Source organism: Carassius auratus, chromosome 18 (assembly GCF_003368295.1).
Source record: "Carassius auratus strain Wakin chromosome 18, ASM336829v1, whole genome shotgun sequence".
NCBI lineage: Eukaryota > Metazoa > Chordata > Actinopteri > Cypriniformes > Cyprinidae > Carassius > Carassius auratus.
This window is the reverse complement of record NC_039260.1, coordinates 4,527,233-4,542,469: the sequence shown is the minus strand read 5'-3', so window position 1 is coordinate 4,542,469 and position 15,237 is coordinate 4,527,233. Positions and strand designations below refer to the sequence as shown.

The window sequence follows — 15,237 nt, the reverse complement described above, 5'->3', positions numbered from 1 at the left end:
CTATGCAGTCATTTAAAAAGCAGGACATGTACACAACTAGTTATAAAAGAAACATGGCAGAAAGTCGGGTAGAGGGGAGTGGCTTAATTTCTGAATGTCCCATCGTGATCCAAACACAGACCGTCGCCTTCTGGGTGTCGACAGCATGCCCTAACCAGGAGCAATTATTTACTCCATAAACATTTCCTGGTAGAATTCTGGCTGAGACCGGCATGCAGTATTAATGGACAAGAACACCACGCCGTGTGAGTCAGTGTCTCTCTCTCAATAAAAAATGGATGACAAAATAACGTGGAAAACCACAAAGCCATGAATAAATTACTCTGCGCAATGTGCTCGCCTTCCCACCGTGCAGAGGTTGGCCCGCCCTTCCCTTAAGTGCCATTGGGCACATGGTGAAACTGGGACCTCACAGTACTGACCTTTAACACAGCTGCACAGAAGCTGCACATGTGGTTTAAATCAGATAACATTTCGTTAAGCTATTTTGCGCCGTTTTAGACATAAATGTAGGTGTGTTAGTGCTGAATAGCTCTTATATATTTCATTTCAAGTTGGGGGGTGGTTTTGAAAGTTTTAATTCTTGAACAAGCATCGCTCGCTGCCTACTAATGCATTTTCAGTCTCATTCTAGAATTAGAATAGAACTACCTAGAACTGGCATGTGCTTGATTCTGAAATTAGATCCACATTGCAGTAATTAACCTCGTTTATGAGAGCTTAACCCAATTACGATGCAAATTCACAGGAGAGAAAGAGAAACTCCTACCTGTAGCTTAAGGCAGCCACGGCTTTGAAGAAGATTTTACCCAACAGCCTCAGGTCTACTAAGCAGGATTAAAGCAATTCATTCAAGTCTTTCAGCTGTAGACAAAAGCATGTCTTTAAAGCACTACTCTTGACTCTAATCACTTTCCTAACACACATGTGCATTGGCATGAGCCAACCTTAAGAACGGAGAGGGAAATACAGCGACAGGCAGACGGAAGACGGGATGTGAGGGAGTTTGAGGAGATGAAGGGATCACGACAGCATCTAACGTTTTAAACTATGCAAAGCTCAACTACAACACTGTGGAGATAAAAGAAACAATATTATTTTAGTCATTCCAAGTTGCCTTTAAAAGCAGATTTGAGAGATTTTATATACAATAAAGGAAGGCCAAATTAGTGACATACCATATTAAGATAGTACTGTCTACTTCTTGCACAGATAAGAACAGTTTTTCTAGATAGCACAATTTTAACAACATGAATGCAAATACAAGTACAGTATAGTGTATTATTGCCCTGGTAAAGGACCAATATAAGCTCTTGCCGAAGGGTCTTGGAACAGTCACACTACTTTGGCATCCCTCTCATTTCCCTCGCCGACACTTGGTCTTTGTATGGGGAGGAGAAATGCCAGCAATTTTCCACTTTGTACTTATATAAACTGGATACATAAGCACTTTCAGTTTTCTGTCCATATGCAACCACCAGCCCCTGAAAACCATCCATCATCCAGTCAACATATGCAGGGCCACCTTGATGGTGAAACCCAAAATAGTCATGAATACCCAGCCCCTCAGAGAAGCTGTTCTTGAACTAGAGCCCAAGAACATTTTTGCATGCATTTGTGAATTCCATCAGCTGTAAACAATAACAAGCCAACAAAACCAACCAAATAATGCAGGTATAATTAATTCTGACAAAACTTTACCATAAGGTTTTATACGTTTACATTTGTTAATGCAATAGCTTACATAAGGTGTATATATATATATATATATATATATATATATATATATATATATATATATATATATATATATATATATATATTAATCTAGGTAATTTTAATGCATACTGTATAATAAATTTGGTATTAAATTAAATTTACATTTTTACATTAATCAACTTAAATCTAGACTGATAAATGTAGTAAAAGTGTGTTCATTGTTGGTTCTGCCTAATGATTTAAAGGAGCACATCATTTATCATTATTAACCCTCATGTTTTTTCCAAATCTGCATCCAAACAGTATTTTTATTTTTCAGTTTTTTCAATTTTTCAATTTAGTTAATTTTCTCAAAATCACATTGAAAAAAATAAAATCACAACCCATGTCTCAATCCCAGGTTGGGTCAATTTTGGACAACTATCCATTTAAGTAATGTTGATGAATTGAACTTTAAATTAATTACCATAATTCCAAAAGGAATATGAAAAAAATAATAATACTAATGTTAAATAGATAATTGAATGCATTAATAAAAATAACTAGAATTAGCAGAATCTTATAATAACTTGATAATAAACTCCCCTGAATATGTTGATATTCGGTTATCACAAGACCACAAAGTAACAAACTGGCATCAAGATTTATGGATATCCTGACACCAATGTCCTAATGGAAAGGCACCAGAAGGGCTTGTCAAGACTAGCTGAGATCATTTAACATAATACTGGGAGAACGCCTGAAAAAGGAGGAGAAAGTGGGTGGACAGAAAGTGAGTGGCCTGCATGTAAGGTTACACCTTCACAGAGTAGTCATAACAAAAAACTTCACCAAATCCATAAAGCCTGTACCTCTGGCTTCCATTTCCCCTATAACAGCACCACATTCTTGACATATGTCACAGAAAACTCTAAGAGTCATTTATTGAAGAGTTCAGCACAGAGTTCTGTACAAGACATTATAGAACATCATGTTCCATCGTATATTCAGCCTGATGTGCACAGCTTCAGAAATGTATAAAACTACAAAAATATATATATATTTGTATAGTTACAATTCACACTAAAATTGTGGAACCCCTATACCATACACTTCACTACTAAAATAAAACTATCTGCTGATGAATGTGATAACAATACTTTCAGTAACAATAAAATATTTAAATGTTTATTGTTTTTCGTTGAAGAAATTAACATTTTATTCAGAAAGGAATTTATTGGTCAAATGTCCCAGTAAAAAAAAAAGAAAAAAAAGAGAAATATATATATATATATATATATATATATATATATATATATATATATATATACACACACATACATATATATATATATATATATATATATATATAATTATTATAATAATAATAAATGCTGTTCTTTTGAACTTTACATTAATCAAAGTAGTCTGAACAAATATACGCTTTTCACAAAAATATAAAGCAGCATAACTATTTTTAATGTTGACAATACTAATAAATATTGTTTGAGCATCAAACAGCATATAAGAATGGTTTCTGAAGGATCATGTGACACTCAAGACTGGATTGATGGCTGCGGAATATTCAGATGTCATCAGAGGAATACATTTTAATATACATTCAAATTGATTTATATATATATATATATATATATATATATATATATATATATATATATATATATATATATATATATATATATATATATATATATATATATATACATATATATATATATATATATGCTTTATAGTTTTGTGGAAACCGTATATTTGTTCAGACTACTTTGATGAATGTAAAGTTCAAAACAACAGCATTTATTATTATATAAATATATATATATATATATATATATATATATATATATATATATATATATATATATATATATATATATATATATAATATTAATTTAACTTCTGACAATCACAATGGGAATATCCAACTAACTGTCCATTTTCTGTCAATCAGCAATAGATTCACAACGAGTATTCAGTCTTTCAGCTTACAATCAGGAACAATGTACTATGCAAAGATGGTAAAACACTTAAAACAATTTCAAAAAGAAAATTCAGAATGAACATTGTCATCTAATCCTGCTGAGCACAAACCAAAGAATAATAACGTCTGGTTACTTCACTCACTCTTCACTCTTGCAACAAGTCCTAAAGCAACCTTCCACCCACCCACACACCACCTCTTCTATTTTCCGATATTGTTAATTAAGTCTGGGGGAAATAACTTAAGCCTTTTTCTCAAGCACGTTCATGGTGGACAACAGAAACTCAGTGACCTCATGAAAATATTGTAAACTCCAAAGTGTGTTAGACTCAAAGAGAACCTTACATCCAAATTTATGCAGACCAACTCCAAGTGAGCAGCAGCAGAAGGTATGGATCCGTTAAAATCTATTTAAGACTGAATGGAAAGAAGCCCTTCAGGTATCTTTGATCAGCAGTGAGAAGCTCAATGCTTGCAGACATGTGTCACACGGCATTAGGTGTGAATGCTCTTTTCATAAACCCAGAAGAACGGCGGACTGTAAACACTAACAGAAAAGAAGTGTGACTGCGAGAAGTTGTGTGGGTTCAACTCGGTGAGACCACTTCCGCTGGACTCTCTCATTACAGTAGATTGATTTCACCTGTGCACGCTTTCTCTTTGCGTCATAAATCACTGAACGCTGTCAATGCGGCCTGTATTGTTCCGAAGCAATTATTTCCTAATGAATCATTTGAGTACAAGCCACAGCGACAGAGATTGATATTGTTGTAAAATGTCTGAATGTGCTTTTTTGGTGACCCATGGTGAATCTAAATATCAGATACCGCTTAATGTTCAATGTATTTGGGAAAGGTTCTCCTGTGGCATACACTGACTGAATTTCACACTTTTAATTGCTTTGTAGATAAATCTAGAGTTGAGGCTGCAATGAATGAAAGCCAATGCTAGTGTAGAGTATTGTTCACAGAATGATCAATGGAGGGGAAAAAACATCTCCACTGGTGAAACATCAAGGAGATAAATAGCATTTAAGATAATCAGCCATTTATCAAGAACCCAACAGGAGGACAGTAGACAGTGTCACCTACAAGGGGAACTAGCCTAGGAAAAAATATTGGCATCTTGCAGTTTCTTTTTTTCTTTTTTTTTTTTTTTTTTGTCACAAATAAAAGAGAAAAACTAAGTATTGTGCATTTTAGATGTAATTACTGTACATTCCTAGATGAACTAGACTAGACAGACATGTTTTAGATGGCCAGTGCTGGTATATTACTGAAACAAACGGGTTAATATGATTTTTGCTGCAGGTAAACCAATGTGACCACCTAAAATCCCAAAAGTGCTCAAAACAAACTGCTTAAATGCTTGGGGTTGGTTTGATATATTGCATATACCGTATATACATTTTTAAGTGTCACCAATTTATTTAATTAAAAATACAGTAAAATCATATGTATTGTGAATTATTATTACAATTTTAAAAAGTTGTTTTATATTTGAATATATTTATTCTGTGATGCAAAGCTGACTTTCCCAGCACTGCTTCTCTAGTCTTCAGTGTTGCATGATCCTTCATGCTAATGGTGATTTGGTGCTCAGGAAAAATATATTATCCATTTTCAAAACAGCTGTGTTGTTTTATAATTTTTGTGGAAACCATGATACATATTTTTGGTTTAAAAATAACTATTTATTTGAAACAATGTTTTGTAACATTACTTATGTCTTTATTGACTTTTGATTTATTTATTTTTTTGTAATGATCCATGCTATAAAATATTAATTTCTTATTAAAAAAAATAAATATATATCTTACTGATCACAAATGTTTGAACAGTAGTTTGGCATTGTCAGTTAAGACGTCAGGTTGGACATGGTCACCAGCTGAACCAGTTTAACTAGTTTAGGTTGGTTATGTCTGCAAGGAAATCTCTCTGAACTAGAGTGCAACTTCTATAGTACTGATTTATTTTCCAATAGAAAATATTAATAAAGTATTCAAACAATGGTATGTAAGATATGAGGATGCACCCTTCTAAAAGTCTTGTCTGGTCAGTGGTGTGACATGGTCTCAGTGACATTAATAAGGTGTTGTATCGATCAGAGCCGTGTTCTACGCTGACTATGATGAGTGTCAGGCCGAGGTCACAGTAAATTCAATGCTGAATTCTAGTTTTCTCTTTCAGGAGATCCTAGACAACAATGCAGTCCAGTAATCACCTCTGAGCTTTGTGCTGCTGAAAGAGATGAAGGAAGACAGTAACTGCAAGAGTGGACAGAAAGATGGAGAGATGGATGGATAAAATGTAAAAAAAAAAAATTGTAAAGGAATAATTAGTTCACCTCTGCTACCACATATTGTCTACTACCAACACATGCACCTTTCCAAATGAGAAAGACAGAGAAGGGTTGTGCACCATGATGCTGTTTTGTGTTTTCATTTTCTTTCTTGTTTTTCTAGAATGAAAACAGTCAGGGAACACTGCACAGCTTTTACAGCTCAATGCATGACAGATGCTTTCCATTCATGGACCTGACCAGAGTGCACAGTGTTTTACCATGTGAACACACACACACACTCATAAGACCATGAGCATAAGCAGATTTCAGCCCTTATAACTAAAGTAACCACCTACATGTGTTTGAATCTGTATTAAAAATACTGTTTATTAATAGCATTTCATGAATGTGTTACTTTTAAAATATTGCAGCTAAGGATTGTCAATCAACTGAAACAATAGAATTGATGGCATAATATGCTGAATTATTAACTAAATAAATGCCAATTAATCTAAATCAAACACTGAATAAGTATTACAAAAAGTGCCTTTAGAGGTCAATATACATTGTATTGTTTTCCATATCACTAAACATAAAGTAGGTCGCATGGTTAAATGTGTTAGTTTGTAATGTTATTTTAAATACTTAAGTGTGCTAAATGTACATGCTAAATTGTGTAAACATAAACATTCATGTACAAAGCAATTAAAAACGATTCAACATATAATAAAGTTCATGTGAGAGTATCAAGTATATTCCTTCACTCGTGTAATTGTAACAGAGTTATATACAAAGTGTGTCTCCACTTGCAAATAATGATATATCAAATAATCACATTTACAAATGACTAGATGGAAAAATGTTTATCAGAGCTTCCTATTGGCTGGCTGGTTCTACGTGCTGTGTACGCCCCTGTTGCGTTCGTCAGTTCATTTGTAAAAAGGCCAGTGGTAAGTTGTGTGTTTGGTAGCTCTGAAATTCTGTCTGTTACTGTCTACAAAATGTGTGAGACATCATGAGCAACAGCATGTATTCGATATCAAGACAAGTGCTAGACATTGGGGAAGAGTGTAAAAGATGTTTGTTTTATTTTAGCGTGCCAGCACGAGGAGTGTCGAATATGCTGGAACTGATCAACTCACTCTGTGTTATCCTGTTTTCTCAGGTACAGGTTATGTTGTGGTTTTGTGACAATATAATCCTTCAACAATGTTTAATATTTTTTTTAATTTTCACTCTCGGTCAGTTCATTTGTAAAAAGGCCAGTGCGTGCCAGCACGAGGAGTGTCGAATATGCTGGAACTGATCAACTCACTCTGTGTTATCCTGTTTTCTCAGTGAATAAAAAAACAAAGGCTGGGAGAAGAGTTTGGTTTTCACGAGCTTTATTGATACACAACACAACGCAGAAAAGATTAAAAGAAAAGACCAGTTACATTGGTACCGTGACCCGGATGGGAGTGAGGTTTAGGGGGTGAGTGTAACGGAGGCCAGCGAGTAGTACTGTGCAGGTAAACCTCACTCCCCGATCTCAAGAGACGCACTAGCGACAGACGCTAGTGGCTGTAGCCATTTAGCCTCCTTGTTAGTGCGTCCACCTCCCATGCCGGAAGACCCGGGTTCGAGCCCCGCTCGGAGCGAGTGCGAGGAGCGTCAGAGAGGACCCGGGTGAGAGGGGTTACATTGGTGCCGTGATCGGTCTTTCTAAGCACCTGTGTCGGACGCGCAACGTCAGGCGGAACCCGGCATTGGCGTGCAGCTGAAACGTGAAAATCTGTGCACGCGGAAGCCGGAGGATCGGCGCGAGGCGGACGTCGGGGGATCGTCGCGAGGCGGAAGTCGGAGGATCGGCGCGAGGCGGACGTCGGGGGATCGTCGCGAGGCGGAAGTCGGAGGATCGGCGCGAGGCGGACGTCGGGGGATCGGCGTGTGGCGTTACTTTGGAGCTTCTGTGCACAGAGGACTTGAGGCAATCGAAACAAAGTTCAGAGTTTGACACGGGTGGAGCTTGGAAGTGAAGACGAGGTGGTTGCTTGCACTACTACATGAATACAGGCACTGAATTGAGTATATATATATTTTTTTAGGTTTATACAAAATTGAATTGCTATACTTATTCTCTGAAAGATTTCTGGGTTCAGTTACTAGTAGTGTGATTTTTGGAAAGACATGGAAAAGTATAACACACCAGGCCTGGGCAGAGGGAGAGGGGTGTACCAGACTGATGTAACATTTTCTGTGGATAGAGGGCTTACTGGCTATCCACTTACTTCCACACCATGTGTAGCTTTTCAAAATTGTGGAGAAACTCTCAAAACTGATCAGTCCGGGGGTAATATGGCAGATAGGACTGCATTAGGGACTTCTACTGAAGGGGGCAGTATTCCTGTAGATATGTTGGTCACTGTTGTGAAACAAATAGGTCAATCCATCAGTGAAAATATTGTATCTTGTTTGGAATCAAGAGTGTTGGGAGGTGGGGAAGGATTCAGAGCTGAACAACCTGGCAGTAGCATACTCTCTGGAACACAAAACCTGAAGCTGGTATTACAGTCTGATGTTAAAGAGCCAGCATACTTTCGAGGGGATGGTTCTGATAAATGCACAGTGTATGAATGGGTGGAATTGATGTCAGTATACTTGCGTAAGCGTGAGTATAGCCAAGAATGTCAGGCTGAAGAGGTTTTGGGCCGATTAATGGGGAGGGCACGGGACGTTGTTAAAATAGCTTTACGCAACTACGCAAAAACTGACCTGACTAATGGCCCTGGACCTATTTTTGACATTCTGAAGCAACATTTTGGTGAAACTGTGCACTCTGCTATGCCCTTAGCTGATTTTTATGCTACACTGCCCTTAAAAGGAGAAAGTCCATTTGATTATTGGATAAGGTTAAACAGGGCAATTGATGTAGCAGAGGACTGCTTGAAAAGACAAGGGAAGAAACTTGATAATCCATCTCAGGAGGTGACCGTTATGTTTGTTAGACATTGCCCAGATCCCCAATTGCAGCTGATTTTCAGATGTAAACCCCAGCAACATTGGACAGCTGCTGAAGTGCAAGAAAGGTTGGATGAATTTCAAAGGGAAAACAAGTATACACGAAATCAGTTATCATGTTTAGCTCAGAAACAAGAAACTGTATTGCATGTTTTACCTACTGCTCATGATGAAGTTAGCAATAATGAGGTATCAGTAGTCAAGTGTAATGCTCCTCAAGTACAGCAGTCTTTTGCTTGCAGTTCTGTCGAATCCTTAGAGCGGCTGATCACACGACTGGAACATGTGTTGGAAAGAGTTCCAAGTGAGATGACAAAACCTGCTGAAAAGCCTGTTCGACCGAGGCCCAAAACTAAAGGTGATAGGTGGGGCCCGTGTAAGGTATGTGGAGACTCTAACCATACCACCTCTTACCACTGTCGAGCAAATGGGCTTTGCTTTGTGTGTTTTGCACCAAATCACACACGTTTTGAATGCCCAAACATTGTTGCAGATGGGCTTGTCAGGGTCTCGTCAACGGCATGTCCCTCTGGCCAGCAGGGAAACTAAATGGCCCGCATGAGGTGGGGGGAGATGCAGGGCCCAATGAAAACCCCCAAGTATTTGATGTTGATTTGGAATCACTATATTCTACTGTGCGTGAGGAATTTGACCAAAACATGACTGTGATAGTTCAAAACACACGAAAACTGTCAATGCATGAGGGATTGTTTTATACTGACGTTTGTTTGGAAAACACACTAACTGTTAAAGGTATGATAGATTGTGGTTCTATGGCTTGCACTGTGAGCCCTGGGGTTGTGTCTAAGTTAAAGGATGCAGGAGTAGCCTTGACTGATTCGGTGACTCCAACTCATGTAGTGCTGGTCGGCTGTGGAGGGTCGAAAACAAAACCTAGTGGGATGTGTGACATAAACATGACTGTTTACGGGTGTACTGTTCAGGTTCCAACATTGATTGTTGACGGCCAAGATGATGACATCATTGTGGGTAGCAATGTGATAAAGTACCTGATCAAAGAGTTGAAAAGTCGAGGAGAATTGATTAAAAGAAGGATGTCTGTCAATAAGGATTCTGAGGATAGTAAACTTATTCAGTTGCTGGCTAATGTGGAGAGGTGGAACGGAGCAGTCGTTCCTGGAAAGGTTGGGACAGTTAAACTGAAGAATTCCGTAACACTTGAACCCTTAAAGGAGCATTTAGTTTGGGCAAAGCTTTCTAATCTAAACAATTTGTCAGCAGGCAGTGCCATCATTGCAGAGCCGTGTGGAGCACGCTCCAGACCCAGAAATATCTTGATTGGTCGTACAGTGGCAAGGTTGTGGGCTGATGGATGGGTGCCTGTTAAGGTAATTAACCCTTCATCGGTGCCCATTACTCTCAGACGTAACGCAAAATTGGCTGACATTTATCCATGTTTGGCACTGGAAGACTTTGATGATGCATGTGAAGGCGTCACAAATGGAGGGTTATTATGCCCAATCAGACAACATACCAACAATGTAGAGGTTCATGACATTTCAAGTGGTTGCAGTTTGTCTGACATTGGTGTACCCAGGAGAGACTGTGAGTTCCATGATAGGTTAACGAAGCTGGGACTCGCAGGCATTGATTTGAGTTCCTGTCATTTGTCTTCTGATTGGAAAAAAAAACTTGTTGATCTAATTGAGAAGTATGAATGTATTTTCTCTAAACACAGACTTGACTGCGGCAAAGTTGAGGGCTATGTACATCGGATAAGGCTGAGTGATGACCGTCCATTTAGGCTCCCATACAGACGACTTCCGCCTAATCAGTACGATAAGCTTAGGCAAGCCTTGGATGAAATGGAAGAGAGAGACATTATCAAGAGATCTAGTAGCGAATATGCTTCACCTCTTGTTATTGTTTGGAAGAGAAATGGAGATTTAAGACTTTGTACTGATTTTAGGTGGCTCAATGCTCGAACTATAAAGGATGCTCATCCATTACCACATCAAGCCGATGCTTTAGCTGCACTGGGTGGAAACATTTTTTTTTCCACTATGGACCTGACGTCCGGCTACTACAATGTTGAAGTACATGAGGAAGACCGAAAATACACTGCTTTCACATCGCCTTTTGGGTTATATGAGTATAACCGTCTTCCTCAAGGACTTTGTAATAGCCCAGCAACTTTTATGAGAATGATGCTCGGAATTTTTGGAGATCAAAATTTCTTGAGCCTTCTCTGTTACTTGGATGACGTGCTTGTATTTGCTCCGGATGAGGAGTTGGGTTTAAAGAGATTGGAGCTGGTTTTTGAGCGCCTGAAGTCTCATAATTTGAAGTTGGCTCCAGGGAAATGTCATTTTATGCAAAGGTCAGTGAAGTTTCTTGGTCATGTTGTCAGCGAGGCGGGTGTGGCTTCAGACCCTGATAAAATCAAGGTGATTACTGAAATGACAGAGTCGGATCTTATGGATGACAAAACTGGTGCTCCATCCCAACAAAAGATACGTTCTTTCCTTGGGATGGTAGTATATTATCAGCAATTTATAGAACAGTGTTCAGTAATTGCAAAACCACTGTTCCAGTTAACTGCTGGCGCTAAGGGTCAGAGAGGTAAAAAGGTTAAGAAGACTGTGTGAAAAGAACACTTACTGCAGAGGATTGGACTGATGATTGTAGGCAGGCATTTTGTCGTCTTAAGCAGGCTCTGATTGACTGTGTTTTATTGGCTCATCCAGATTTTAACAGGTCTTTCTTGGTTTCGGTGGACGCTTCCAGTAGTGGCCTAGGTGCTGTACTTTCACAAGTACCAGAAAATGGGGATATGGCAAGGCCAGTTTGTTTTGCCAGTAAGTCACTTTCATTTGCTCAGTCAAAATATCCAGCGCATCGGCTGGAATTTTTTGCATTGAAGTGGGCTGTATGTGACAAATTTAGTCACTGGCTGAGAGGTCGCCCCTTCACAGTATGGACCGATAACAACCCCCTGACATATATTTTGACAAAACCAAAACTGGATGCTTGCGAGCACAGGTGGGTTGCCAAGTTGGCGCCATTCCAGTTTGATATTAAGTACATACCTGGTTCAAGGAATATTGTGGCAGATGCTCTTAGTAGAGAGCCATTTGTAAAACAGAGCACTTTGCATCGCCTTACTAGAGTACCGTACAATTTGCTGTTGCAAGATGCGTCAGCAGTCCAAGGGGAACAAGTGCAAGAGGTTTTCAGATGGTCTGCACACCCTTTTGAGCCAAACACTGAGCCGGGTATTGAGGCAAAATGTGACATGTTGGCAGTGCATTCCCAAGCACCGGTAAGTAGGCCATCTGGTTCTTGGTCTGTGATGGAAGTGTCTGCGGTCATGGAGGCAAAAAGGTCTAATTTGGTAACCTCACATTGTGACCTTTTGTTGCCTCAGTTGATTCATCTTGTTTTACCTACTGATCAACCAATATTGAAGGGCCTGTCACGTGAAGAGTTGGCAGATAGGCAGCGGACCGACAACATATTGGCTAGGGTGATTTGTTATGTAGAAAGGGGTAAGAAACCATCTAGTCGTGAGCGTAAACAGGAGCCAGTGGAAGTTGTCAGGCTGCTTAGATCCTGGAACAAGTTTGAGATGAGAGCCGGGAATACTTTACAGGGTTTCTCGGGATGTGGTGTCAAAGAAAAAGTCATTCCAATATGTTGTCCCAAAATCATTGGTGGTGACTGTGTTGAAGGGGGTTCATGATGACGCTGGCCATCAGGGCCAACAGAGGACATTGTATTTGGTGAGACAACGTTTTTTCTGGCACAAACTTGAAGCGGATGTGAGAGATTATGTCAAATGCTGCAAGAGGTGTGTTTACGGTAAATCACCTGAGCCAGAGGCTAGGGCTCACTCTTGAAAACATTATGACATCTGAACCCTTGGAACTTGTGTGTGTCGATTTTTGGTCAGCTGAGGACAGCAGGAATAAGTCAGTGGATGTACTTGTTGTCACTGATCATTTTACTAAAATGGCACATGCTTTTCATTGCCCAAACCAGTCAGCCAAAGCTGTAGCTAAGCAATTATGGAGCAATTTATTTGTATATATGGCTATTACCCAAACGCATTCACCTCCGATCAGGGAGCAAATTTTGAAAGTGCATTGATTTCTTGAGCTGTTGTCAGTTGCAGGGTGGAAAAGTCACACACCACTCCATATCACCCAATGGGTAATGGGGGTGTGGAAAGATTTAATAGGAACACTTGAAACATGATTCGAGCACTCCCCCCTGCAGCGAAGCAAAGGTGGCCTCGACTGCTTAAAATCTCTGACATTTGCATACAATTTGTACGATTCATGAAGACCACTGGATATGCGCACCTTTTCAACTGATGTTTGCAGGACCCCGAGACTCCCAGTCGATGTGGTGTTTGGGTCAGTTTCGCGAGATAATGATGTGTGTTACTACAATGATACGTTAGGGGAATTGATGAAGATCTCAAACAAGCAGTGACGATTGCGAGAAGGACTGCTGGAAACAACTGAAAAGACATGCTGCTCTTTATAACAGAAAGCTCAAGGGTGCTCCAGTAGATGTTGGGTGACAGGGTTTTGTTGGCATTAAGGGTGAACGTGGGCAAGCGAAAACTTGTCCGATCGCTGGGAGAGGGCAAGTCTGTACATTGTAGTAGACAAAAATGTTGAAACAAATACTTTCCAAAATTGAGAATTCTTCCTCAGGCCAAGTGAAGATTGTTCAATCGTAAATTTGATTCATTGCCTGTGGAAATTTTTTGCCTTTCCCTGATGATGTTGCAGAGAGACCTGTGGGACAGCGGGAAAGGTGTGTTGGCGGTGACCAAACTCCACACATCGCTAGACCGCACTTGGAGAGAACAGTTGATGAGAGAAACAGTTGCATCGGGTTCTCGGAGCTTGAATCATTACAAGCGATTCCAAAAAGGGGTCAGAGGTTTCGTGAACTTGGCAAATGGTGGCACAAGAAATGGCTTGTGTGTCATAAATGATTCCGGTGACCCCGTTGGTAATTGGCCTGAGATTGGCAAGACTCTGTTGGATTGCATGTTCGAATTGACAAATGAATCTGATCTGGACATGAATTCGGATTTGTCTGCATTTTGATCTATCATCAGATGTTGACTCTCAAAGCAATGTAACTACTGTGGTGTCAGCTCAATTTGACAGCAAAACTGATGTTGGAGGTTTGATGACTTCAGTTAGATCAAGAGCTGGAAGAATTATCAGACCGGTGGTGAGGCTTATAGAAACAATGCAAGTACAAAAAGTAGACAATAAGGTTAATGCCCCTGTTTGATGGATCTAATTTGTTTTATTACTACTTTTATTGTTATGCTTTTTTTTTATTTTATTTATTTTTTTTCTTATTTATTTTTTTTTTTTTTTGATCCTGTTGTTCTCCCATTTAGTTTTTTTTTATATTGTGAATGTATTTGGTCTGTATACCAAGATGTGATTTTAAGGGACTGTTTCTATGTTGATTGAGTACTGAACATGTAACAGGCATGTTGACCTATGAGTTTGGAGGGGCGTAGCTAACCCCTTCTCCTCTAATTCTTTGTAAGAATAGTCTATGAACTGGAATGCTCATCAACATTCTTATCTTGGATATATTCAAATTGCATCTTGTTTTGATGTTTTTTGTTTTGTCAAGGTGTAAATTTATATATTTCTGTTTTGTATTCTGCAGTTATTTGTACCTGAGTGTCATTAGTAGTGAGTATGTTATGCCATGGTAGGTTAGAATTGTTGCAAGTGGAGTTCAGGAGGGGAGAATGTAACAGAGTTATATACAAAGTGTGTTCTCCACTTGCAAATAATGATATATATCAAATAATCACAACAAATGACTAGATGGAAAAATGTTTATCAGAGCTTCCTATTGGCTGGCTGGTTCTACGTGCTGTGTACGCCCCTGTTGCGTTCGTCAGTTCATTTGTAAAAAGGCCAGTGGTAAGTTGTGTGTTTGGTAGCTCTGAAATTCTGTCTGTTACTGTCTAAAAATGTGTGAGACATCATGAGCAAACAGCATGTATTCGATATCAAGACAAGTGCTAGACATTGGGGAAGAGTGTAAAAGATGTTTGTTTTATTTTAGCGTGCCAGCACGAGGAGTGTCGAATATGCTGGAACTGATCAACTCACTCTGTGTTATCCTGTTTTCTCAGGTACAGGTTATGTTGTGGTTTTGTGACAAATATAATCCTTCAACAAATTTTATATTTTTTTAATTTTACTTATCTTCATTCATTTGTAAAAAGGCCAGTGCGT

General features: G+C 39.0%; 1 protein-coding gene and 1 long non-coding RNA gene across 2 annotated transcripts; both read left to right on the top strand.

Annotated features, from left to right (window-relative positions):
- Window positions 1–6,762: 6,762 nt before the first annotated feature.
- LOC113118199 (uncharacterized) lies at window positions 6,763–7,345 on the top strand. Its single transcript, XR_003294295.1, has 2 exons — window positions 6,763–7,148; window positions 7,322–7,345. It is a non-coding gene; the product is annotated as an uncharacterized LOC113118199 (long non-coding RNA).
- Window positions 7,346–7,790: 445 nt separating this feature from the next.
- LOC113118197 (uncharacterized) lies at window positions 7,791–12,579 on the top strand. The gene is made up of 2 exons (XM_026287179.1): window positions 7,791–9,824; window positions 9,858–12,579. Exons 1-2 carry the CDS (start codon window positions 9,457–9,459, stop codon window positions 11,590–11,592), a joined length of 2,103 nt encoding a protein of 700 aa, XP_026142964.1. The 5' UTR covers window positions 7,791–9,456; the 3' UTR covers window positions 11,593–12,579.
- The last annotated feature ends 2,658 nt before the right edge of the window (window positions 12,580–15,237 follow it).